At 36.2% G+C, this 27,555-nt stretch overlaps 4 protein-coding genes across 10 annotated transcripts in view; 2 read left to right on the top strand and 2 right to left on the bottom strand.

The window, feature by feature from the left end:
- Nucleotides 1-219: 219 nt before the first annotated feature.
- Nucleotides 220-3,316, bottom strand: LOC148305920 (cytoplasmic dynein 2 light intermediate chain 1). Of its 3 annotated transcripts, none has more exons than XM_088265839.1 (3): nucleotides 3,124-3,316; nucleotides 2,058-2,493; nucleotides 220-1,208 (listed from the first exon to the last, which is right to left on the bottom strand). In XM_088265839.1, the coding sequence occupies exons 1-3, from the start codon at nucleotides 3,169-3,171 to the stop codon at nucleotides 811-813; spliced, it is 882 nt and encodes a 293-aa protein (XP_088121965.1). In that variant the 5' UTR covers nucleotides 3,172-3,316; the 3' UTR covers nucleotides 220-810. The 3 variants fall into 3 exon arrangements, with proteins under 3 accessions (XP_088121965.1, XP_088121964.1, XP_088121966.1); XM_088265838.1 differs by having other exon boundaries at nucleotides 3,129-3,316; XM_088265840.1 differs by lacking the exon at nucleotides 2,058-2,493 and adding an exon at nucleotides 1,791-2,003 and having other exon boundaries at nucleotides 3,129-3,157.
- A 2,596-nt stretch (nucleotides 3,317-5,912) lies between these two features.
- Nucleotides 5,913-7,099, top strand: LOC148305919 (uncharacterized). The gene is made up of 2 exons (XM_088265832.1): nucleotides 5,913-6,879; nucleotides 6,963-7,099. The coding sequence occupies exons 1-2, from the start codon at nucleotides 6,188-6,190 to the stop codon at nucleotides 6,964-6,966; spliced, it is 696 nt and encodes a 231-aa protein (XP_088121958.1). The 5' UTR covers nucleotides 5,913-6,187; the 3' UTR covers nucleotides 6,967-7,099.
- An 805-nt stretch (nucleotides 7,100-7,904) lies between these two features.
- Nucleotides 7,905-11,045, bottom strand: scat (VPS54 subunit of GARP complex scat). The gene is made up of 2 exons (XM_088265830.1): nucleotides 10,678-11,045; nucleotides 7,905-10,546 (listed from the first exon to the last, which is right to left on the bottom strand). Exons 1-2 carry the CDS (start codon nucleotides 10,773-10,775, stop codon nucleotides 7,996-7,998), a joined length of 2,649 nt encoding a protein of 882 aa, XP_088121956.1. The 5' UTR covers nucleotides 10,776-11,045; the 3' UTR covers nucleotides 7,905-7,995.
- Nucleotides 11,046-12,299: 1,254 nt separating this feature from the next.
- numb (NUMB endocytic adaptor protein) overlaps nucleotides 12,300-27,555 on the top strand; it is a 50,622-nt gene continuing 35,366 nt past the window's right edge. Inside the window, exon 1 of one of the 5 annotated variants that reach the window (XM_088265821.1) lies at nucleotides 12,300-12,456. The gene's annotated coding sequence lies outside the window, so the exon portion shown is untranslated. Of the gene's footprint in view, nucleotides 12,457-18,816; nucleotides 19,236-27,555 lie in introns of those variants that run through there. The other 4 variants (XM_088265818.1, XM_088265817.1, XM_088265822.1 and 1 more) reach the window with 4 other exon arrangements.

Here is a 27,555-nt window from a genome sequence, read left to right as displayed (position 1 = left end):
GGGATGTTTAGTACTTGTACTTTTTTGTACAATTAAGGTAATTTTCAAATTCAAGGGATATTTTCAAAATGTCTAAATACCTCCAAAATTAAAGTAAAAATAAGAAATGAAAAGAAAGATAGTAATTTTATACAGCTATTTTAGAAACTTTATTATTGAACGGAATTGAAACAAGTTATATTATAACTAAGATGGAATAAATCAAACAGCAAGATAATTTTTTGCATAATTTTATTACAAACTTGTAAAATGTAAATATAATCTTTAAAGTACCAGATAATCATGACCTATGGCTTTGCAGTCATCACACTCCGGTAAATAGTATGTTAAAATATCAAGACAAGTGGTTAATTTGGATTGTTTAATCAGATAAATACAGTTAATCTTAATTAACACGGTCACATGAATTGCCAGACAGAGTGTCTCAAAATTAGGGAACCAAAATATTTATTTTAATGGTAGAAAAACGTCACATTTTTTGATCAGAGTAGCTGATCAGTTATGAGAAAAAATGGTCAGAGTGGAAAGGGTCAACCCTTATTTTTTGGTAGAATATACTTGGGTGATAGAGAAATCAGTTATTAAAGTTATACATGCGCCGGGTCAGACATTATGGCCCACGGAGCTGCCTACTAGAATCATACGGGCCAGAATATCTGGCCTACAGAGTGGTAAGAGTTAAGACCACTGTTCACATTAGTTTCATGTTGTGTATACAAGGAGTTATTTCTATCACACATGTCTAAATAATCATACGACCTCTACCTGCACTGGATGGTGCATAGAGATAATGATATTCTTATTATTAAATCAAAAGTAGCTTTGAGCCTTTGAGCCCATGATGAGTTGCAACTGTTGATCTTTATGCGTGCGTAGGGCATCTATTGGAGGTTCCCGATATGCCGGCTCAAGAGAAGGATCCCGGGGCAGTGCATCAGCACTTACTTTGGTTCCTCCGCTGTCCCATCGTGTGGGCAACTGCCCTCCCTTGACCCAAGACCTGTCCCAAGGTTTGATGATCATGGGTTTGTCCACGTCTTGGATTAAGGTCTTCATGGTGTACCCGAATCCGAGCCCGACACCGTTCAGAATTTCCTTTGACTTCTTTATTAGGGGGTGGTCTTTATTAGAAAAAAAAAATACACCAGCTCCAAAATGATATGCAGCACTCTGCAGTGTTTTATAAACCATAGCTTTGTACGTAGAATCTGAAAATAAATAAAGCATTATTGTTGTCGTCTTTTCTTAATGAAAAAAATAAATATGCATACAAATAATGTTAACAAATATAATTTCAGTTTGAAAAATTGTTTGTAAGGCAAACTCTGTCCATAAACATGTGAAGTACGCTCTATCAGAAAGGTGAGTCATTGTTAAATATTTTTTAATTATTATTATTTTTATCATGACCTATGTTATAAATCAAACAATAAATATATATGTATTTAGGAAAAAACACATTTTCTGAAAAATGCAGTATATGCAACATATGCGTACATATATTATGCAATATATAGGGAATTCAATATTATGTTACTAACATTTTTGATCCATGATTATACAAAAGTTTGTCCAAATTATAAAAGTTATTTTAAAAGCAGTTATTTTACAAGCCTATTTTAGCTACGGTGGATGTTCACAGAGCGATGAAAATGTTCTTTGTGACCATGTCAGGGACCACCACGACCGGTGGTATTACGTGGGTGCGTAGGCAATCCCCGTACCCGAGCCATTGCGGCTATCCACCTTTTTATTTTTTCAACTAATAGTAGCTATTGTTCTTCCCTCACATTCTTTACCATAAACAAAGCGGCAATGTCCTTCTCCCTGAGCTCCTTCACCAGTTGAGAACTGTACCCAGTGGCGGGCACAGAGTTTTGGGTAAGAATAAGGCATAGTAGGCACTGGTCTTGTTTCTATATGGAACGCAAGTAATCCAGGGTAGGCACTGCTTTTCTGCCTGTACTGACTGACCTCTGACTGTACTCATGCTAATATCTACACTGTAAAAGTAGAAAAGCCTAAATATCATCCAAATATCAAATGAAAAACCTTACCTAGCTCTAAAAATTTGTCATATTTCCCTCCCACTATGTAAATTGGTAAGGTTGAAATCAGGTTGCTGTCGTTACTTGCCATTATGTCACTATTTTCCGTGTAACATCTCGCCTTCAAAAGTTTAACATCTTTATGGGCCTGAACTGCAGATTTGAGGCGTGATATAGAATGTTCCACTATAGAACTGACCGAGTTCGGTTGGGAAAGATCCACCATAATGATTGCAGAAAACTGCATGATGTTGTGAGCGGAGAGGGGAATACTCATTATGTCAGGGGTGTTCAACATGTCACCGCCTAACTCCCAAATGTGACATATGTTTTTGTCACCAAATTGACCTACTAAATTTTTTCTGCCAAAAGTATATTCTAGTCCCAATGTTTCCTTTGAATTTTCATTTTTGTCTAAAAATATATTCATTAAAGTTGTTTTTCCCTAAAAAAAGCAATGTTTTTCACTTGTTATTAGTGCAAGAAAATAGTTAACAAGAATTAATAATTGAAAATCAAATCAAAGAATTGATATTTACTTGTGCTCCATTATCAATGATAGATTTTAAATAGTAAAAAATTACAATTCGTAAGTACGTAGGTACTATTGGCTACCATGTCATAGATATCGGATTCGATTTCTGGGGAGGTTTTAATAAATATACATTAAGAGATTTTTAGTTAATTCAATACTACCCTAGACCTGGAGCATAGGACTGACTGAAAGTGTAAGGTTTTATATTTATTAATTCACTTTAAAAATACATGTCCACCTCTGTAGTGTAATGGTCAACACGCTCGGCTACCGTACTGGAGGTCCGGGGTTTCGATTCCCAGGGGAGGGTGCCAAATAAATACAAGTGATTTTTTTTCTTTAATATTTATTCAATATTACCCTGGACTGGTTCCTGAAGCGGAAGGCTGTTCACCTTTCCTTAGTGTGTTAAAGATCAAGATAGTACTGCATTTATATGATGCAGTGCCCTATGCACCATCGGGTGTGGATAGTCAATAATAAAAGATGTAGTATACAATGGAATGATTATATAATTTGATCAATTATAAAAAAAAATACCTTACACAACTTTTTTGTCCAAGTATAAAGACAGTCCTCGAAGTGCATTCATTTGACAATTCATTTTTCTTCATTTTATTTTCAAGTAGCTTGATCGCAATATCACGAATAGTTTCAATATTTTCTTCCATTTTTATAAATCTTTCCACTATGATATACTTTTAACATGAATGAAATGATCACTTTTGACAGAAATCCAAATTATACTGCAATGTTTTTATGTAGTTACTATGGAAACAGCCACAACAACATATAAACATAATATTTTTCTTATGTTATTATCTCAATTTTCCTTTTCATACAAGAATTAATTATATTATAATAATACAGAAATGAATATTGCAAAAAGTAATAAAAAATCCTATGTAGCAAGAGAAAAGGGTAAAAAGGAAGATATTTCAGTAAGATTTAAAAGTAAAACTGATACTGCAAAATGTAATCAAAAGTCTGGCATAAAGAAGGAAGAACATCCAAAGAAAGTGTTAGAACTTAATAAACCTTCAACTCTTAATGTGAAGCAGCACGTGGCTATCGATGGTCATAAATCTAGTAAGAAAGAGAAGAAAGAGAAGTTTCTAAATAAGATGTTGGATGTTAAGAAACCTCCATTTCTTAATAAGAAGCAGCAAGTTGCTTTAGATACTCACAGGGAAGTTCTTAGAAATACCACGTGTAAAGTGGATGTAAAAGCCCCTAAATTAATTCCAGAACTGTACATGAAATCATATATTTTAGAAAATCAAAATTACGCTTCTCAAAAGAAATTAATGGATGATATTCAACTACTAGTTAAGATAAACAAAATCAATCAAACAGGAGGAAAGACAGACTGTTGGTACTTACCGAGGAATAATCGTACAAAGGAAAAACTAAGGCATGAAAGAATGGCACGGGCGAAGAAAATCAAAGTTGCCAATCGTGAGTTTTACCATCGCCTCACAAACCAACAGGCGGTAGGATGTCGAAACAAAGATTTAGAAGCAGAGTGGAAGCATACCTTAGACAAAATTAGATTCATGGGGAAATTCCCATTTTGTTTACAAGCTACCAAGCCAATAGATAAAGGCATGGTCGATCCAGACTTTATAGACTTATCAGATCACAAAAAGTACTGGATGGAGTTTTACGCCGATGGTGGAATACGACTAGGAAAAATAGTAGTAGAACTATTTGAAAAAGTTTGCCCATTGACTTGTCAACTTTTCAAAAAGCTGGTCAAAGGGACGCCATCGGGAGAGGCTTATTCAGGAACACGGGTGTTCATGGTAGTACCTGAGATGTTCTGTTCAGCAGGTGACGTCACAAAGAATAATGGATTTGGCGGAACCGACATGGATGATGATCAGCTCAGTCCGGAGAATTTCACTCTGACTCACTCCATTCCCGGGGTGCTATCCATGGACGTTTACAATAACAAAATCAATGGAATTTTTAACATTATATTTAGGCCTATGCCATTCCTAAATGGTAGAGCTGTGGTCTTTGGAAGAATCGTGGGTGGTACTTCAACCATTTTGGAATGCTTGAGCGGAATGGGGACACCTTTAGGAATGACACGTGGCAACCCAGTCGTAAGCAGCTGCGGATGGATAAACAATTCTCACAAATATCAGCAAGGAGCTCCTAACACCAGATTAGTTTCTTAATGTTTTTTTTTTATGATTGTGGGTGCTTAAACTATAATTTTCTAGTAATTGTTTATTATGGTGGTTCTCGTTTAATTTAGTTGAATTAAACTTTTTTTTAATTTTGAAATTATAAAAAGCGTCCATTTTATAGTTAAAATATAATTTATAATATGTACAATTTATAATTTTTACATTATATTAGGTAAGTAATTTGATATTATGTTTGATAGTTATTTTTATTTATGACACAATAAAACTGCATTATTTATGAAACTAATATATATTTTTTTCAATTTAGATTTTTAAACACAACTGAGGTCTCTGAAAAGCATTCACTATATGATATAATCTTAGCAATACATGCGATGAGTAAGGGTGCTTGTGTACTACACGGAATTTTACTATCCGGCAATCCGGTTAGCATGATAAAACAGATGATTGGCTTGTGCTTTTGACCGTCTTTCTTCGGATCCGCGCGTAAATTCGATTACGCTAAACTGTTGCAGTCACATTATTTAAAAAAAAAAACGGACCGCCCTGTAGTGCACAAGCGCGGGCCGTTTTTTAAATTCCGTGTAGTGCACAAGCGCTCTGATTATGTAGAATCCATTATATGCTAAAAACGTGAAAATGTATTTGCATTATGGCAATGTACGAATATGAATTTGAGAGCCAGTAGTAAAGAAAGATTACAATTTATTTTTTTTTCATAAGAATAAATTCAGAAATAAATTATTTTTGTTCTGGTTTATGTACATTTCCCCATGAAAACCTACAAATTGTTACTTCAGCATGGTAGTGGGGTAAATTCAAATATATTTTAAATGTAATTAAAATAATTTTAATGCCTCAGATTAACGATAAATTGTGCCCAAAATTAAATAATCTTTTCTCATTCATTCAAACCCTTATCCGCACCCCAATGGTGCATAGGGCACTGCATCATATAAACGCAGTGTTTTCTCGATCGTTAACAAATGAAGGGAAGGTGATCACGTCTCCACTTCCGGTACCAGTCCAAGGTAATATTGAATAAATATAATGTTAAAAAATCACTTATATTTATTTGACCCCCCCTGGGAATCGAACCCGGGACCTCCAGTACGGTAGCCGAGCGTGCTGACCATTACGCTACGGAGGAATCTTTTCTAGAGAGGTGTTTTAATTTTTGCTTTGTATTAGTCAACCTCATTTATATTAGAATACAAAATAATATTTTCCTCAAAACTACAAAATCTGGAGTTGCTCTACTATTATTCTGGGTCATCTGTATCATAATGTTTTTATTAGTAACTATGGAAACATAATAAAGAAGCAGTTATTTATAAAATATATTTTTAAGTAACGGTTATTTCAATTTTTTCATAAAATAATTTTTTTATTGAGTTTAACAGATTAAATATTAAAGTGAAACAAACATTAAAATTAATAGTAAAATGGATACAGTACTGAAAAATGAAGATCCTTGTGCAAAGGAAGAGGAATTTCAAAAGAAAATCTCTATTAAGAAACCTATTAAATCTTCAGTTTTAAATAAAGTACAGCAAGCGGCTTTAGACGCTCACAGGGAACTCATTAGAAATGCTAAATATAGAGTTGACACGGCGGCCCCCAAATTAATTCCAGAAATATATATGAAATCACGCATTTTGGAAAAACAAAATAGAACTTCTCAAAAGAAGCTGCTAGAAAATCTTCAACTATTAGTGAAAGTGAATAGAATCAATAGATTAGGAGGAAGGACAGATTGTTGGCTGCAACCGAGAAACAATCGCACCAGACAAAAACTCAGGAAGGCGAGAATCATAAGTGCGGAGGAACTCACGCTAGCCAACCGCCAGTTCTACCATCGCCTGACAGCCCAGCAAGCTGTAGCGTGTCGGGCCGAGGAATTACGAGTCGAGTGGAAACACACTCTTGACAAGATCAAATTAATGGGAAAGTTTCCATTTTGTCTGGAAGCCACGAGACCGATAGATAAAGGCATGATCGACCCCGCCTTTATAGACATATCGGCTCGCAAAAAATACTGGATGGAGTTTGATGCCGATGGTGGGATACATCTGGGGAGAATAGTCGTAGAACTGTTTGAAAAAGTCTGCCCTTTAACTTGTCAACTGTTCAAAAAGTTAGTAAAAGGGACCCCGTCGGGAGAAGCTTACTCAGGAACCGGGGTGTTTATGATAGTACCCGACATGTTCTGTTCCGCAGGTGATGTCACGAAGAATAATGGATTTGGCGGAACCGAAATGGATGATGATCAGCTCAGTCCAGAGAACTTCACTCTGACTCACTCCATCCCTGGAGTACTATCCATGGATGTCAACAATAACAAAATAAATGGTATATTCAACATAATATTTAGACCTATGCCATTTCTGAATTGTAGAGCTGTGGTCTTTGGAAGAATTGTGGGAGGTAATTCTACCATTTTAGAATGCCTGAGCGGAATGGGTACCCCTTTAGGAATGACACGAGGCAACCCCATTATAAGCAGTTGTGGATGGATTGACAGTCGGCAAAAATATCGCAAAGGAGTTTTGAATACTAGCTTAGTATCTTGATGTTATTTGTAAAATCTGAATAATAATATCAAACAATTGTCTGACGCAATATCGTTATTTACTGATATTAATCTATCTTTGTTTTTAATACACATAGAAACATTTCATCCTGTGTTTTTCATTTTCACATTGAGAGAAAGCAAAAGTATTTCAACAATACATTTTGGAAAACATTATTAATATTTAACTTCAGGAAGTGGATTGTCCTGGATGCTATGCATTTTATAGAAAAGTAGGTATAAAGTTAAATATCCGCTACGGTTAGGCACAAGTAGAGCTCTATGATGTAACTTATGGATATGTTCATGGTCTTGAACTTTGAAAATGTTCCAGATGCGCGGAGCGCTACATATTTGCGATGTAGTGAACACCCTGATCGAAACACATACGGATCATATTTGGTATTTGCGTACATATACCATTTATCAGTATATGTGCATACAGCAAGACAATTGTAATTTTTGCAATATTCTTATCCCTTTATTTGCCAATCATTCTGGTAAATAGAGTATCCGCTGTATGTACATTGTAAGATGTATTTATCCCCATCGGCTATTAACTTTTATAAAAGTGACATCAATGAAAACACTTTGTTTTATATTTTAAATTAATTTAATAAATTTATAAGACAACCGCAGTTTTTGTCCACTGTAGAAAAATTTATACAAGAAAATAAAGTCTCACTTCAGCCAGATTTCATCCATATAACCCAAGGAAAGTTGCTCTTCGGGCAGAACACGCAAAGTCAGAAGAGTCTGCAGATAGAAGGTCAATTCCGAGGTGACCACTCCGTGCTGAGGGCCTCCATCCCCTACCACCTGCAGGCGTACCAGCTGTTCCCGCAGCTTGTCCTTGAAGTTGCGGTGGACGGCGGCGTACACCGCACTCAGCTGCGCGGGGGGGAGCGCGCCCGCCAGGGCCTCGTGCAGCTTGAGGAGCTGGCGGCTGATGAGCCGGAACTGCTGCGACGGCACCGGCGGGCGAGCCTCCCAGGAGGCCAGCTGCGTCGCCAACAACCCCGTGGCCAAAGAGGCAAGTTTGGTCTCGATTTCCGTAACGTGACCGCGTAAGTCGCGCTCCAACGTGGACCACGTCCCGCTCATGGCGGGGAAGTGTCTCCGGACGGGCACCAGTAATCGCAGCAGAAGCTGGAGGGCACGAGAAGCCAGTCCGAGATTTGTAGCCGTGATAGTTTTAAGCCCGGCGCTGCGAAGAGCGCCGGCTCCCAGAACTAGCTGACAGCTGCGAGAGTTAAAAAGTCGCAGCAGTTCAGCGAGAGCGCTTCCGGCTGTGTTCCCGGCCGCACCCGCCTCGTCTCCGGCGCGGCAGTATTCGGCGACCATCCGCATGGCCATTAAGGCCACACCGACTACGCTATAAGGTTCCTTATCTACGACGAGAAACGATGCCGGAGTCTTGGACCCGTCGGTTTCGATACTCAGACTCTTTCCGAAGGTATCGTGCTCGCAGACTTGATCAGCCAATGCCTGAAATTCGGCCGGTACTTCCGCTTTTTTCCAGCGTTCATTGTCGAGAAGAAGAGTAAGCTTATTTCTTCTCTCGTTATGAAAACGTTGAATAAAACGAACTATTCTATTTCTGTAGGCGTTTCTCAAAATGGAACATGTTCTACCGGATATTTTCTCGCATTCTGACGTGAACTCTTCCACAATTGAAGAGAGATCAGGAAATTTTTCACCTTCGGAGTTATCTTTGTCTCCATTAGCCAGCAAGCCTGCGCATCTCTCCAAGCAGTAATCGCAAACCGAGTCCACTAGGTCTTGCAGCTTACTCTCTATCACTTTCTGTTCCTCCGCAGTGAAGAAGTCTTCTCCGTCGTTAAGTGCCACATCAGGCGCTAACGAGGCTCGCAAAACTAGGCTGCGCAGCACTAGCACTCTCTGCAGTAAGGGCACGAGGCGGCGCGCGGTGCCCGCCAGGAGCCCCGCCCCTCCCCGCCAGCCCCCGGTTTCCCCCTGTCCTCGCACCCACACCTCGCCTTCTTGTCCGGAAGCTTCCTCGATCATCACCCGCTTCACGGTGGCTTGTATCGTAGCTACGGCTTCTTCCTTATATATTTCTAGGAACTCGAAACGTTTTCTTCGTAAGAGACCGGATATGACGGCGGTGAACTTGTCTTCGTCCAGAGGATGAGATTCTTCGTCGGGCGGTCTATTCAGATCGGCCGCTACGAAGCGGCGAAATTCAGTAGTCAGCATCTTATCGATAAGTCGCTCCATTTCCGTTAATTGCGAAGACAAGTGTCGGAATGCATGCACTCCGGACAACTCCGTGGAGAGAATGGATTGCGTGGTTCCGATCAAATCCAGCGCGGTTACATAATCGGCGGTACCGAGCAGTAATTGAAGGGTAGGTTGGGTCTGATGAACGGTAGACATTAGTTTGAGTTTTTCGTGAACTTTTGAGGAATTATTTTTAAATGTAGCTAGCTTTACGAGTCTGAGCGGACTATCGGTTAAGCCGGATTTAGCCCGTCCGATATTCCCACGTAGTGACTTCACCACGTTGATTGCGGAACTCATTTGCTCCATGATGGTGTCGTGCGAGAGCATCGCGTGGAAAAATGCGTCCGACTTTTGGGAAACTTGACGGGCTATCTGAACTTCCACAATGTCGAGGAAGTGCGAGAGGCGCTCCTGGAGGGCCCGGCACGGCGCCCGGCTCTCTCCCGACCAGTCCCCGAGGCCCTTGAACACCGTATCGAATGTTGTCGGATTGTCGAGAGGCAAATCTGGTTCAAAGAACAGAGGCGGAATCTCCGTCAATTCGTACTCGGCGGACAAGGTCCGACCGACTTTCTGCGTCTCCCCGTCGGCTTTGTATTGAGAAACTATCCGACTGTGTCTTCGATATTTTTTGCCGAGTTTTCGCATGTAGTGGTCGAAATGGGCCAAGGTTATCTCGGGAAGGTGGGGGCTGCTCTTTATATCTGCCTTCTCGACGAAGCTGTCCCCCCATTGCTCCGTGAAGAACGTGGCCCGCTTGGTGCGGCCGGGGTCGTTGAGCACGGCGGGCAAGTTCTGGGCTGCGGAGTACACGCTCCAGGGCTCGGCTGGGGCGGCCGGGCGCAGTGCGTGGTGGCGCCGCACGTGCCGCTCGTAGTCGCCGTCGCTCACGCCATCCAGCGGAAGGGAGACGCACACTCCGTTGTACCCGTACCGGCACACGAACGAGCCCCCTTCCTGGGAGCAGTGTCTCTCGCGTAAATGCCTAAAACGAGACATAATCAATACAATGTAGGAATAACAAATGTAAGCAAAAACCGCTCAAACAAGCGGATAGAAGCGGAAGAAGTGAACATTTAAATTCCATATCTTCCGAAAGTAAGGTATGATTGTTACCTTTCAAAGTCCTGGGCCGACTTGAAGTGCTGGACCGGGCAGTAGTGGCAAGACTCCCAGGCCCTAGTATCGCTCTGGGGTTTAATCGCGTTCGCCATGACATTGTAAGACGTGAACGTTTCTAATCACGATTTGTGCACCGCGATACGGAGCGTACCGTCATAAAACATTCGCGAAAAATAGGTTAATTGATTCAGTCAGATGACATTTAATCACACAAAGTAGCAGCACAATACAAAGATATAGACATTCTATCAAACGCAATATTTGATGTATTCAGAAATATATTTTTTTAAAACGTCTAATTAATTACTAGCGAAGTGACAAATTGTGACAAATAGACAAAAACGAATGACGTTTAATATTCTCGAGTGCTGCCATTATACAAAAATTGTAAAAAAGAAAGTTGGTAAATAAATAGTTCCGGCATAGTTCTTAAACATGTACATAATATTACTTTAGACAAGTGCCGGGAAAGCAAAATTTGTTATCTTACCTTAGTGTAAATAATGAAAGCACTCTATTGATACTGTATAGTGCGCTTTGATAAAAGGTAATTGCATTATGTTAAATATTAATTTGGAAATCTATTTACAAAACCCATGAACAATTTTATAATGAGTTCAACTAAAATTCTGCACTTTTCCTAATGTCTTATCATATTGTAATAAACCATTACATATTTCTATCGTGTTGTGGTCCCGTGGTTAGTGTCGCAGACTCTTAAGTCAGAGTTTCTCGGTTTGAACCCACTCAACCACAATTTGATACCTATTTCTAATAATGAGCCGCTTAGGCTCACAAAAAAATATGAAATTTAAATATTTGTGTGAATAATTAAAACTCAAATATTTCTCTTTTAAATAAAAATAAATATCTTGATCGCTTGGGATTTGTTCGCTGTAAAGTTTCATTTGGTTGTGGTTATGTTTCAATAAGTGATAATAGGTTTGACTTCATACAAGAATGAAGAATATATGATTTAATAAACCTATTAAAATTTTAATCATATTTTTTGGTATCAAACATAAAATGACGGTTACTACGGCACTTTTCTCTTAAATAAGGTGAGTTGAATGATTTATTACAAGAAAAGGTAAATATTTTCTAAAATCACAATATTGGTGACCGCGAAAATTACCGTATACATAAATGAAATATTCTCAATATTATTGTTCCACAAATGTCTCGTGATAAAGCAGAAACATACTTAAAAGATAAAGGTTTGCATGCTCTCTTGGTTGTACGCTATGATCTTATTACCTTTTTACTCACTCGAAATTGAAAATTCTCAGTCAAATGTGTCATAAGTACATGAGCATCAATACTTCAATATTATGTATATCGAAGGATATAAAAACACTTCTTTAATTATTAAATTCATACCTCTTCCTACTTTAATTGTCGCACGGATATTTATTTAATACAAATTAAGACATAAAATGCCTTTCAAATCTACTTTCTCCAAAGCATAGTAAAACCAAATTTTGATTATATGAATTTTTTACGAGTATAATTTTTATATGCCTTCACTCGTTTGTAAAAGATTTTGTGAATCTTTCTTATCAGAGTAATCCTTTTTGACGGCAGTGTGGAATGTGGAACAGTATGGCAACTCTAGTATTATACGTCACATTTTCTCGTCGGGCGGTTCTGTCTCGCGTTATGTCAATTTGTTATCACTGATCAATTGGTTATATTCAGTGATTTTGTGTATAGTGTGACATGGGTGCAATTCTTCTGTGACTGATGTCATTCGCTTAATATATTGGCCCAAAGGTAAGCTTTATTTATGATATAGATGTAATTTTCAGATATATCGAGTGACCTCGCGTTTCTTCCTAAGAATATTTTCCCGCAGTACGGAAAGTATTTCTTATTTACTAGTTGGATTCTTCGAATTCTTTTTCCTGAATAATGTATTATTTTTACTACGTTTTGTAAGAAATATAATCGAGATTATGTTGTTTCATGTTTTCATAAACTGTTATGAAATTGTCGGTCGGTAAACTTGGGTAACTTGTGAAAGTAAATCATTTCCTAAGGTGCATTAATTGCGAGATAATCAGCGGATTACTGTAAACTCATTATATCTCGCATCCTGTAGAACTCGCATATTTCCAGTATTCGAGTATTACAATTTGCGCAATCAATTTTTCAACTCTCGGATAATATATACAATATTTTAATAGTAAAAATATTGCAGAAGGCTTTAATAGATTCGATCCAAAGTACCCGCCCCCTCCTGATTGCGATATAAAATAAAGAGTGTTTCTAAAACTTCAATCGATAATTTACTATTTTATTCGCTCTTCACGCATACCTTCGGTTGTGAACAAAATCGACCTATGTCATTTTTCAACAATTTTCCATTTCTGAAGCTATCATAAAATACTTTTGTTTAGTAGATACGCACGCTGTTATCTGTTATCATCGATTATTATGAATCATGAATGAGTTGTGTTGCATGTTGAACAATGGGAATTCTTTCGTCGTAAGTAACTAAACATGCAATCTTACGTTTTTTTTGTGAATTATTTCGCGCTTTTGATTTGTTCAATTCATAATGCTTCCCATTTTATTGTAAAAGGTCTCTGGGGTTATATTTTGCTAATATATAATTGTGACATGACGCAAAAATTAGTTGGGTATTAGTTGCAATATTAGAACTCTCCGGTACAGGTATTTCCCAGATGCTGACGAAAAACGATCATCCATGTAAAAAAACACGAATTACTTTGAATTTATACAGGGAGTCTGTGCTCAGTGAACTTATGGTAGGTCCAGCAATGGCCAAGGTGATCAGTCTTGCACTCCAGATTTATATATGCTTTGGAATATATTTGATTCATGCTGTGGAATATATCATATTTGCCGGGACACAAATGACGAAACTCGGGTTGAAGGTCGTCACATTTATACGGGGAAGGAAATGGAAAAGGAATAGTAAATGAAAATAGCAGCAATACTTAAAGGCACTCGGGATTGCGTACTCGTACAAGCTTGTGTAATGTATAAGCCACTGGAAGTTCGTATAAAATCCCTTGAGTCTAAAAAGTTATTTAATTTTTTTAGAGACGGTTTTAAAATGGATTTGTCATTTTGGAATGTAGCTTGTTACTTATCTACACATTTACTTTATCTTGGTATCAACAACACAGAACATAGAATTACTTAAGTGGCTATTTTTTTTTTAACATAAATCCAGTTAAATTAAGTTTTCTTTTGCAAAGATAAGTATAAAATCTTTGTTTTTCGGCGAAAACTAGGGCGATATCGTTTCATTTAACGCTTTTTTATTATATTTTTTAAATTCTGTAAATTTTTATAGAATTTTTAATTGTCTCTCGAATTACTTTCACGATGAAAATCCTTAACTATAAATGTCCAAAATTAAGTTACCATAAGGTGTAAATATTATATAAAACTTGCATAACATTTCAAACATACATACTTGGATATAAATTCATTTATCTTTAAATTGTTTCTTCACTTAGTCAACTTGCGTCGTAAGCGGGTTTTCTTAGTAGACATTTTTTAAATATTTGATTTCTTATTGTACCACTCCACGCCAAAGGTTGGCAATCACCATAACAATTTTTATTTAATTTGAAAATATGTAAAATAAAATGGTTTCGTTTGTTTATTTAAAAAAAAGTATAATGATGAAAATGAGCGCGTAGTAAATTGTATAAAAATGAGAAGCAATTTCAGCAAAACTTCAAATATTTGGCAATCAAACATTTCAATAAACTCCCTAAAGAAATAAAAAAAATAGATGATATAAAAATCCTCAAGAAAAAAATTAAAGCTCTACACATTTAAATCTTTAAAAAAATATATTAAAAAAACTATTATATCTTTTATTATATAACATTAAACCACGAGTGTAAGTCCCTTTCCAAGCACAAGAGCTCAGACTCTTTTATGGAGAGGCACAGCGAATCGAAATATAAAAGTTCTACATATGTATAAATGATTCAAATGTTATTATGTTATAAATAAAAATGTAAATATATTAAATGAATAAAAAAAAAAAAATTTACACGAGACAGGAACAAAATTGTTACGGAATTTCGTTATAGTAAAGAATGATCAATTATTTAAAATAGCTAAATATTATAGCTTATAATTTGACCAGTTAACTTATTTACGTGTAAATAAATTGACTGCCCAAACAAAAACGGCAAAAAAGCATAACGATGCCAGTAATTTAACTATTTCTCGTTTTTTGGTCTATTTTCGAATTTGTAAACAGTATATTCGTGTAAAATATACATATTAAAAAAAACTTTACATTGTACTTATTTTAATAAAAATCTTTAGAATAAATAGTGATTAAGTTTTGATTGTTATAAAATATGTATTTACACACGCACTGATCATCCGATAATATGCTCGACACACATTGTGTAAAAACATGGACACTTGTTATTGGATCGCTTTATATCGCCGGGAAAAGTGTTTTGTTTCCTGTAATTTAGTACAATTCCGAGTCAATTGAGGATAGCTGGTAGACAATGCAACCACCCGCGCTAAAATGATCATTGTGTAATTAAAATCAATGTTAAATTTCGTTGCTGTTGAGTAAACCATGACGCAATGACTACATTACACTCAGCCTTGATGCGATGTGATGATAATTATGATGAAATAATTTCGGACCCTGAAAAATTCAAATAAAATAGCCACCCTAAACTATGAAAATAGCCCCAAATTTAATCACATTTTCTGCTTTTAAAACGTTAGTTCATTCGTTTATGATGAAATAATTTCGGACCCTGAAAAATTCAAATAAAATAGCCACCCTAAACTATGAAAATAGCCCCACATTTAATCACATTTTCTCGTTTTAAAACGTTAGTTCATTCGTTTATGATAAAACTATTTTTTTTCTTCAAAATGCAACCATCTGAAATATGAGGATGTTCGTTTTAAAAATCCTCATAACAGTTTACTTATTTTGAGTATTTATTCTGTATTATCTCCAATTATAGGAGTTATTTTTCATATTATTTTTTGACATCTCATCAAAGATGGTCGTCAGCCCCGTAAACGCCCAGACTTCCATATTCTTCTTCATCTTTGATGAGATGTCAAAAAATAATATGTCTCATAATAGTTGATATAAAAAAAGTATCGTCGGATTTTAAATGGATATAAGTATGTACTCGTATGCCGACCATTTTACAGAGTTGTTATAGAAGATACGAGATCGTACATATGTATTTCCTTTGGGAAAATTCGACGTTACGTAGTACGTATTTATAATGAAAATAGCAAGAAAATATTGGTAGACACGCCTGTTACTACATTCATACCAATAAAACGGTGGTTATTCTTCATACATCACAAGTAAATGCTTTAAATATTAAAAATATTAATGATATAAAATTATTTGTTTCGGTATACTTATTATAAGAACACAAATGAGGATATACCAAACGTTGCAAAATTATAATTTTCCCATACGAGAGTTTGTTGTATATGCAGAAAAAAACTACCAACCATTTTTTAAAAACGTGTAGTCTTAATTAATAAAAAAATCATTAATTGATTTGGCAGTAGCTTTGTGGTAATCAATATCTATCAATTTTTGGAATGCATCGGAGCACGCGTCAAAAATACATTTAATGTGTGGTACTTACCAAGTGAAATTTAAATTAAAAAAGTTACTCAGATAGGTACTCTTTTTAACAGATTTATTTATTTTGTAATAGCTTAATGTGTTAACTTCATTTTGGCATAAATATAACTCATTTTTGAAATTTTAATATCGAGGATTATTTATTGTTTGCTTCTAACACCCTCCAATATTTGCCAATGTTATAGAAGTATAGTTATATTCATTGGTGTTTACTAGTCTACTATCGATTTAGAAAGCTAACAAGAAATAAAGTAGGCTCTTGAAGACTAAGTTTTTATCAGATTATGCCGCGGGTAACTAAAATAACTTTCTTTCGGCGGGTCATATAGGCACACACGTCTGTGTTCACTTTTCACCCCAATATGGTGAGATTGAGGAGGTTTGTTGGGTCGATAAGAACTCATCTTCGCTATTAAGGCCACGAGGAAACCGCTGGGACAAAATTCACCTTTACAAACTAGAATTAGATCTAATATCTATCGCCAAAGTCATGTCTTAATATGAACGTACGATGTTTTGTTATCGCGCCCCTAGTTTTTGGCTTTTAGAAGTCGTGTATTATGATTTAATCACGCAGAAGTATTACACTACCATAGATATCAACAAATAGAGCCGCCAATAATTTAGCTATGACACCAACATTAAAATAACTCCATCGTTTCTGTGACGTCATTCATTGCCAACTTACGAAAATAACGTTTTTTCGAATGCGAATTTTCCAAAAGAAAATGACGAATGAAAATATTAATTATATCAGCTATTATAAACACAAAACGAGTCTAATACAATCCTTTATAGGTTGAGTATGTTGAATTAGATATTCCTCCCGTCTGACAAAGATCCATTCTATTGTATTATCTAATTTTGTTTACTCCGTTTAATATTGGTGACAAACCATTGAACTGCATAATTAAACTGGTTTGTTTACAAGTGCCGACGCCAATTTTGGCAATACCTGGGGGCATTTACTAATGACGCGATTAGCTACCTAGAATCAACTAAAATATCCCATAATAGATTTTTTTATTATTCTTCACGTGAAGTAAAAATTTTAAGCTTTATTAGGGGAAAATTTACCTGTAAATATCATCTTTTTAAAACTGTATGATGACCAGGTTGTGAACAATTTAAAAATAAATCGGTTAGAGACTTTCTATTGTAAATATTAAAGAATAAGAAAAACTGATAATTGGAAATAATCACGACAAATTAGCCTTCTTCTGTATATGTATTTTTTAAATATTTTTATTTAGTTACAACATTTTGAGTGTGTCCAAATACTTGTTCACAAAATCTGGATTGTCTCCAATTACAGAAGTTATTTTCATATTATTTTTTGACACCAATAGATGTCTGTAGTGAAGTTCTAGTGATTCAAGAATAATGTTTCTTTTTTTGAATTACCTAACGTCCAAGTGACTTTGAAATCTAGCTACGGCTTATGCAACACCGTTTATCATGTCCCTACTCAGGCTTCAATTTTATAAGTTTCATAGCCTATGCCTACTTGTGAGTGGATTTACTCTTTATGTTTAAAGTTACTATAATTTCATGTAATTCATGAGTGAAAATTCTAGGCAAAAACACTCGCAGAATAATGTTTCAAAATTGGTTCATATATATATAGAACTTCCAAGAATTTGAGTAGTGTGGTTGTCAATAGTGGGTAGAATTGGTGAATGTGTAAAGTGTGTAAAGTGATCACTTAACCCAGCCTATGACGGTCGTCAGCCCCGTAAATGCCCAGACTTCTTCATCTTTGATGAGATGTCAAAAAATAATATTTTGATTTACCTCTTTCTTAGTAAATAGCACTCAATCTCCTTATCATTCATCGTTCACTTATCTGTAGTAATATCACATTTCATCAACTGGCAAAAATAGGTGGTTGTTTAGTAGTGATGGTTAATTAGTTGTTATGTTCATATAAAATCAGCCCTCAAACGTTTTACAGTAAGCTCGTTTTCTCTTGAAACACGTCAGCCGTTTAGTTTGCTTTTTTGGCATGTTGTCCGCCTCCGTGGTGTAATGGTTACCGTGCTAGATGTCTCGGGTTCGATTCCCAGGGGGAGGGGGGTGAAAATAAATATTAGTGATTTTACACTCTTATATTTATTTCATAATAAAAAAAATGCAGATTAACTATACGTACATGTATTAAGAAAAGATTTTTTTTTTTAATTAATAAAAAATATTACCATGGACTGGCCCCTGAAGCGCAGGAGTGACCTTGAGAACCTTGCCTTCATATAAGTAACGATCAAGATAACACTGCATCAATGCGATGCAGTGCCCTATGAACCATAAGTGGGGATAAGGGATAGAAATAAAGAATAATTTTATTTTATAACACGCTCTACTCGTCCGCCGGTGGTTTTCTACTCCTGGCCGTGCTGCCGGAGTACCATGTCCCTCCACCAGATGGCGCTGGCGGCTTCCAGCGACGGTTGGTGGCGACCACTCCGGCACGTCGAGGTAGAGCGCGACTCCCCAGTCACAGTTTAGCGTGCGCGCGGAGCGTTCGTCGCGACCCCTTCCCCGCGTGTCCAAGGAGCCGCCTCCTCGCGTATTCGGTAAAAAAATAAACCGACGCGTCTGTCAATATTCCGCGAAAAAAAATTACGAAAAACTGTAAAAAAAAGTGTGTTTCAAAAGTAATATTTTCGCGGTGTGTTTTGTGCCAAATTCCTCGAGTGCAGCGACCGTTGTTGTCCCCCCCTCTCTCTGTACCTGCCCGCACTTCCTCACCCCCTTTCCGCTTGTCTCGCTTCTGTGGGAAAAAATAACGTACATACCCCCTACCCCCCCTTCACCCCTTCACCCCGGCCCAGACCAGGTGCTCGACCACATGTCCTCTTTTGTTTCTGACGAAAAAATCTGTCCATTTTCAAGCTAACAGGAACATCGAAATGTAATGATAATGAAATATTTTTATTATTTATATTTGAAGCAGTAACTTTGTGATTATCCATTTTATTATAAAAATATCACTTTGTTTTAAAATCACGATAAATATTTTATTATAACTTAATTATAATGTCTACCGGTTTTGAAGCTAACCGCTTCTTTTTCAAGACTGATAATTACTTTAAAACACTAAGTTTTACTAAGGTTTAATCAGTCTTGAAAAAGTAGCGGTTAGTTCCGAAACCGGTATACATTATAATTGAGTTGAAATAAAATATTTATAGTGATTTTAAACGAAGTTATATTTTAATTATGAAATATTTTAAAACAAGTTTTACTTAGTAAATACCATTATTTCTTAAATAAAAAAGATACATTTCATAACAAAGTGACTACCGATTTAATTAATGAAATTATCGAAGCCAGAACGGTTAAAAAAGGCAAAGTTCATATGAAGTTTATGACCAAATATACATGAGTTATTTATACATTTGGCGTTTAATTTGTAGAACTCCATTTTAATTTATGTTTTAAATGTTTTATATACATTTGTTAGAAAATGCTATAACTAGTCGAAACAACTTCCCCAAAATTGATTTTTATGTGTTTTTTTTAAACAATAAAATACAATTTAGTAGACTTAAAAAAGAAGATTTAACATTTAATACACAGAGCTGTATGTTTAAATATTTATTTCATTACATTGAAAATGCTATAACAAGGCGAAACAATTGTGACAATTTTTATTTTTATGTGTTTTTTTAACAATAAAATACAATTTAGTAGACTCAAAAATCAGTGTTTTAACAGTTACTATATAAATTAAAATGGAGTTCTGCAAATAAAACGCCAAATTTATAAATAAATTTAAATGTTTACTTTGATCAATCGCGTTTAAAAGAAATACAGTGGTGTTTACAAAGTAAACCTTAAATAAAAAATGGATAGATTTTACCACAAAGTGACTGTTAAATCAATCAATGAAAATAATCAAATATCTATATTCGCCTACACCATATATATTATCTGTATTTTTTATTATAGCACAAATTTATGGGCTAACCTTTCTTTAATCATCCAATGGTCCATAGGTCACTGCATCGTATCGAACCAATGTTATTTTGAACGTTAATTACATAAAAGCAAAGCGTTTAGTCCTGCATTTCAGGATGATATTAAATAACAAATTAGCATGAAAATCCCTGGGAATCGGTAAGGACTTTCCAGTAAGGCAGCCAAACGTGCTAACCACTTTAGTACGCAGGCGGAACAAGTGTTGTTAATTAACAATAATACGTCTATTCTAATCCTTATCTGCACCCAATGGTGCATAGGGCACTACATCGTATTGACGCAGTTTTATCTTGATCGTTACTTACACGATGGCAAGGTGATCACTCCTCCACTTCAGGGACCAGTCCAGAGTAATATCAAACAAATATTAGTGTGTCAATCTCTAATATTTATTTTCAACCACCCCCCCCCCCCCGGAAATCGAACCCGGGACCTCCAGCATGGTAGCTTAACACGCTAACTATTACATCACGGAGCCAGACAAAAATAAATCAACGGTGCATCAATATATATATTTTTAAAGATACATATGTATTGTAATGTGTTTTTATTATTTAAATATTTCAATTTCGTACTATTTCTGTGACCCTAAGCGGCTCATTATTAGAAATACGTATCAAACTGTGATAGAGTATTCTCGAACCGAGAAACTCTGACTTAAAAGTCCACGACACTAACCACGGGGTACAACTCGACACAAATTTATTTCGCCCTTACCACAAATGTACGAATCTCTAAATGTGTCAAGAATCAAATCATACTATTTTTTAGATTCAATCCATTCTAATATCGACCTTTTAGATCTGTCGGTCATACCTTTCCAGAAGGCAAACTTAACATAAATTGGCAATTTGTGAGTCATGCAAAGTTTTGTCATCGAATGAGCATAGCATTCGTAATTCATTTTCTGCAAAATGACACCACTTTCTCGCAGCAAAAAAAACATGAATGAAATAATGAATCATTTGTCGTTTGCTGGATAGCCAATCACGTTCAGATTAAGTTCAGGTGTGCGTTTACTATTTTGCCCGTACATATTTTGCATTTGCTATTTTTTTGAGTTGCATTTATTACTTACCTTGCTTATTTCGCTCCCTCCTTTTAACAACGTCATATATCAAAAATCGTCGATTTTCAGTTGTGCATGTTTTCGGAATGCCCAGAAAATGTACTATATCCCAGCAAAAGCGGCATATTTTAAACTTAATATTTACCCGCTACAGGGCAGAAAGTGTTGTTTTTGCATTTTCACTAATTTCAAGTATTTGAAATACTCGATAATGCCAAGTTTTCCTCGGTCTTCCTCTGCTTCTATTACCAACCACATTTGCCTCGTAATTTTGTTTACCTATCCATTCTTCACTCATTCCATTCACATGCCCAAATCATATCTACATACCTTTCTTAATTTTATATATAATGCTAATATCAGCCTTACATTACTTTGTTTGAATAGTAATTGACTATTGAAATAGGAAAATAATGCAAGGCTGAGAGAAGAATCATGGATGAAATTAAGGACGGTGTGTTGAGATGGTTTGGACACGTGGAACGAACGAGTGAGGAAAGAACGGTAAAACAAATTGATTTGATAATGGAAACAGAGGAAGACAGAGAAAAATTTGCCATGATCAGATACATGTCAAATACTTGAAAGTTGCCAGGTCAGGAATCGAAATAATAGGCGGGTACGTATGAAGAGATGCTTGAATGTGGAAGAGCCGAAGAACGTTTTGCAAAGATAGAATGGTATGGCGTGCTATGCTCTCTGCCTACCCCTGCGGTGAAGCGGTGTGATGGTTGGTAAGTTGGTAATTGATAAACAAGGCTTTGGGCAACGCTTACAATGTATCATTTATCATCTCGTATACACTGATCAAACAATGTTGCTTGTATTATTTAAGTAGGCTTATTATAACTTGTTTATACGCAGGTACACGTTATTAAAAGGCGATCTCACAAGTGCATATTTATTTCTGTATACAGACCTCCGCTGACTATCCCGACATAGACATCGTGTGAGGGTGACATCGTATTTTACACGAAATCAACCCATGGTTGAATTCGTGTAAGATAATAATTAAATATACGTTTTAAGGCCCAGCATTCGTTGTCAAGTCGCAACTTATTTTCTTTAATAGATTTATATTATCCACTGACACTTCGTGATGGAATTGCATTTTTAATATATTATTAGATTAAAACCAATATTTTTAGCTTTTCCACTTTTTTTATATTTGACCAGCGACCGGGTTTCGTCGTTACCGACATCATCATGATGTCGGTAACGACGAAACCCGGTCGCTGGTCAAATATAAAAAAAGTGGAAAAGCTAAAAATATTGGTTTTAATCTAATAATATATTATTTTCTTTAAATCCAGGCAACATTTTACGTAATTGACTTTGTTTTTTTAAAACACCGTTTTTTCATTGAAAGAATAAGTTTTTCTTCGAAATAATTATATGGTTTTTATAAAGAAAAGAGTTATTGAAAGGTAAGGAGTTAAAAAAATTATATTTTTTTTATATACGAGTTTATTCTTAAAAACAAAAAATAACCAATATGAACACTTCCTTAAAAAAAAACTAACTAACCATCACGCCGCTTCTCCGCAGGGGTAGGCAGAGAGAATAGAGCGCCACACCACTCTGTCCTTGCAAACATTCTTCGCCTCTTCCACGTTCATGCATCTCCTCATACATACCCGCCGATTGTTACGACTCCTAACCTGACCACTTTCAAGTATTTGGCATACCAGATCGTGCCATGTTTTTCTCGGTCTTCCTCTGCTTCTTTTCCCACTAACATTCGCCTCATAAAATTGTTTAACCGTTCTTTCCTCACTCATTCGTTCTACATGTCCAAACCGTCTCAACACACCTTTCTTAATTTTATCGATACTGCTTATCTCAGCTTTGCATTCCTTCCTTATTTCACTATAAACACTTCCTTAAAAATCGAATTGTATTTTTATTACTTACAAAAATACTTTAATTTAATACTATTTCTGTGAGCCTAAGCGGCTTATTATCAAAAATAAGTATCTCATTGCGATAAAGTGTACATTCTTAAAAAAATATATTTGTTTTTATTATTCATTAAAAAAAGTTCATTTCATACTATGTATTTCTGTGAGCCTAAGCTTCTCATTATTAAAAATAGGTATCAAATTGGGGTAAATTGGATTCGAATCCAGAAACCGAAATCCGAAAATCCAGAAATCCAGACTCAAGAGTTCGTTTCTGGGCCTAACCTAACCACGGGACTACAAACCGACACTCAGTTATTTAGATTTTTTAAAAATCGTATGTTTAAAAATATATTTTAGTACCCTAATTATTTTCGCATTTTCAATAGACTTGTAAAAGAAAAACACTTGTTTTTTTTACCATTTCAGTTTATTTTATTATGATGACTAGTTTCGGAAGCTATACTTCCATCTTCAGGTCTAAATATAAGCTGAAGATGGAAGCATACCTTCCGAAACTAGTCATGATAAAATAATTTCAAGTGGTAAAAAAACAGTGTTTTTCTTGTGCAATTTCATAATGTCTTACCAGAAAATGAATGCCGAAACAATATATAAAATTACAATAGACTTTATTATACAATATTGTCGAATTCGTCGATTATATTAATTCGTCTTTTGGTATGATAAATTCGTTTTAAAGACGTTATTTCCTTCGTACTGTGATTTAATGCACCTACCAGTTTAACAAGATTCTGTCTGGTCTTGTGTGAAGCTCGTCTCGTGGAATTCTCGACGATCGAAGACTGGATTATCGACGAGAAGCTGGTACCTTATCGTCCGCCTGCAGTTCGCGGCGGACAGAGACGAGGCTACCGCGAGGATGGGCCGTGCGACAGGGACGCACATCCTGCATTTCATAGCCATGGTCATAAGACATTCCTGCACACGTCATCACAAATATATTCCGAACGGCTTACGTCGATACCGAGAATTATCATATTATGGCTCCATCGGCGTAACGGGGCATCAGCCATTTTGTTACCTGTTACCTCCATTATTGGATTGTAGCGGTAGCCGTTAGAAATGTCACCCAAAAGGGTTGTACCTAATCAAAGCGGTTTCGTGTGAGTATCGACAATACCATAACGAGCAAAAACTTCAGAGGTGGCTACTTAATTGTTGAAACACTCGCCATTTTCACGAAAACCTCTTTTTTTTGACATCTCATCAAAGATGAATAAGAATATGGAGGGCATTTACGGGGCTGACGACCATCATAGGCTGGTTTAAGTGATCACTTTACACACGTGTAACATTCACCAATTCTACCCATTATTGTCAACCACACTACTTAAATTCTTGGAAGTTATATATACATGTCGTAGTCGTACAGGAGAAAGTGATCAAATACCAAAACGTAAATTGTTCAGGAGGGCCATTTAAGTCACTTTTGCTAGGTAAGAAAATAAACATCAATACAGCTAGTCATTTTTAACAAGTCAATATATTATACTTCCAAGTTTAAAATTCCTTGGGATTTTTTTCAGGGCAATATTAAGCTAGTAAGATATCAAATAGTCAATGATCACGTTTTTGTAAAAAAATGCACTTGGTCACTTTCTCCTGTATGACTACGATATATGAACTAATTTTGAAACATTGTTCTTGAATCACCAAACCAGCCTATGACGGTCGTCAGTCCCGTAAATGCACAGACTTCCATATTCTTATTCATCTTTGATGAGATGTCAAAAAAATAATATGAAAACTAACTCCTATAATTGGAGATAATCCAGATTTGTGAACAAGTATTTGGACCGCGACCCGACAGTTAGTTATTTTTTATATATTTGACATTTAGCTATTTCATTTCAAAGTAGTTCAAAATGATTCGCTCGATGACTGCAATGTCGGTTGACCGTGCTTCAATTTGCTGTATATCGAATTAATTTCGCGATTAAATTGGTGTCCTTCAATTTTATAGCGTCTCGGTTGACATATGACCCTTTTCACGACTGCTTGAACGAATAATTGGCCGAAGCTCAGTTATGCCACCTGTCGGCTCGCGAAAAAGCGTTTGTCAGCACATTCAGTATTTCATTTCGGTAAAAAAAATGCGCGGTTTCACTGCCGAACTCACCTGTGCGTACGATTAAACGCTCTAGTAAATCCGTTATCGGTGCTTTAATACTTAAAAAATAATTAATAATGAAATCTGAAATGCTGTATGCTCATTTTTTTCTTCATTTTTACTTAAATGAGGTTATGTATAATAAGGTTATGTATATGTATAATAAGAACAACATTTTTTTAATTGAACATAGTGCCATTCTGATTGTTTCAGAACCTGGTTAGCTATGTGTAGTATTCATTTATTGAATTGGGTGTTTAAGGCTTAATCGAAATCATATAATTCAGTTTGAGTCCGGCCACGTAGAAAGCCGGACGTCAAGTCACGCCCATTTTTTTTATAGAATACATGTTGGTCTATATTCTGTATATTATTTGATTAGTAAAATAATTTATTCTTGTCTTGTCTTGTCTTCCGGCAACCCTTTGAAATGTAAGGAAACTATCTCTGTAACATATTTTGTAAATCAAAAGAATTGTTAACTTTGTGGTATGGTAATATAACACTATCCTTATCAGTCATCGTTCACTTTGTGTAATATTTCTTAAATCTTTTAAGCGGTATTACACAACGTGAACGATGAATGATAAGGAGAGTGCTATCTCTGGAACTTTAAGCATTAGTGCAGCCTTTCCTTCAACTAATGATAAAGAGAGTGTTATCTCTGGAACTTTTACCATAAGGGCAGCCGTTTCTTCAACTAATGATAAGTAGAGTGTTTTCTCTGGAACTTTAATCATGAGTGCATCCGACATGGCTGCTGGATCGGCCGGGTACGTGACGTGTGCGGAACGTGATTGGTCCTCAGCGGACAGCGGTGGTGGCCATAACGGCTACGTGTGAATTATCTTCTCCATTTTCCTGTACCTCATGCAGATATACCTCCGGCAGTCACTAGACTCGGTGAGGTCATCCGGCCCTCCCCGCGGACCGCTCTCCTCTCCGCGGGATGCGGAGATGACCGCCGGAACGTCCCGAGTGTCGCGGTGACATCACTATTGTCCGAGGATTCTTACTTTCGTTCGTATAATAAAATGCGAAATGGGCGATGGGTTATACTAGATTTCAAACGAAGTTTGCACTCTATAACGCCAATCGAAAAGAGAATAAATAGTATTTAACTTACTCTACGAAGTATGCACTCAATAACTTTGTCACTCAGGATGATAATAGTATTTTACTTACTCTACTAAGTATGCACTCAATAACGTTGTCACTCGAGAGGAGAACAGTATTTAACATACTCTACGAAGTAAACACTCTATAACGTCAATCGAAAGGAGAATAGCATTTAACTTACTCTACGAAATATGCACTCTATAACGTTGTCACTCAAGATGAGAATAGTATTTTACTGACTCTATGGAGTATGCACTCTAGTCACTTAAGATGAGAATAGTATTTTACTTACTCTACGAAGTATGCACTATATAACGCTGTCATCCGAAAGAATAGTAATTAAAGTACTATACTAAGTATGCATTTTATAACGTTGTTACTCGAGAGGACAGTAGTTTTTAACATACTCTGCAAAGTATGCACTCTATAAACTTGTCACCCGAGAGGAGAATAGTATTTAACATACTCTACGATGTATATACTCTCTAACGCTGTCACTCGAGAGGAGAATAGTATAAAACTTAATATTTGAAGTATGCATGCACTCTATAACGTTGTTACTCGAGAGGAGAATAGTGTAACATACATATACTACGATGGGGAAGGAATATAATTTTCTAATAATAAAAAATTGCTATGAATTGTAACCATTCATTTCCGCTGCCTGTTTTTTTCCGCTGTCATTGCGAAATATCGCTTTTATGCTAAATAAAAGCGCAAAAGGTCCCCTCTCGTTAGCTTTCTCGACGTAAGAGTCGAGGTGAACATCGAAACCTTCCAAGTTCTGGAGTCTACCCATTATTGCTAATAGCCCTGCGTCCTTGTCTCTCTCGTGCTCTGCCTCATCTCCCGACTCTCTCGGTCTTCATCTGCCCTCCCCGTCTACCTGACGGCTTTCGTTTTCCTCAAGCTTCAGTGATGGTAAACCTTTGACGCGCGTATCGTGTATCATCACACGGAAACACTCACATTTAGGTGAAATGTATTATTTGAAGATACAGCTGTCGTTTCGATTTTTGGCTGGAGT

The sequence above is a fragment of the Brachycentrus maculatus genome, unplaced genomic scaffold (genome assembly GCF_059751285.1).
Source record: "Brachycentrus maculatus isolate JH-2025_06_01 unplaced genomic scaffold, ASM5975128v1 h1tg000258l, whole genome shotgun sequence".
NCBI classification, from domain to species: Eukaryota; Metazoa; Arthropoda; class Insecta; order Trichoptera; family Brachycentridae; genus Brachycentrus; species Brachycentrus maculatus.
The sequence above is the reverse complement of the archived record's forward strand: the minus strand, read 5'-3'. Positions and strand labels throughout refer to the sequence as shown.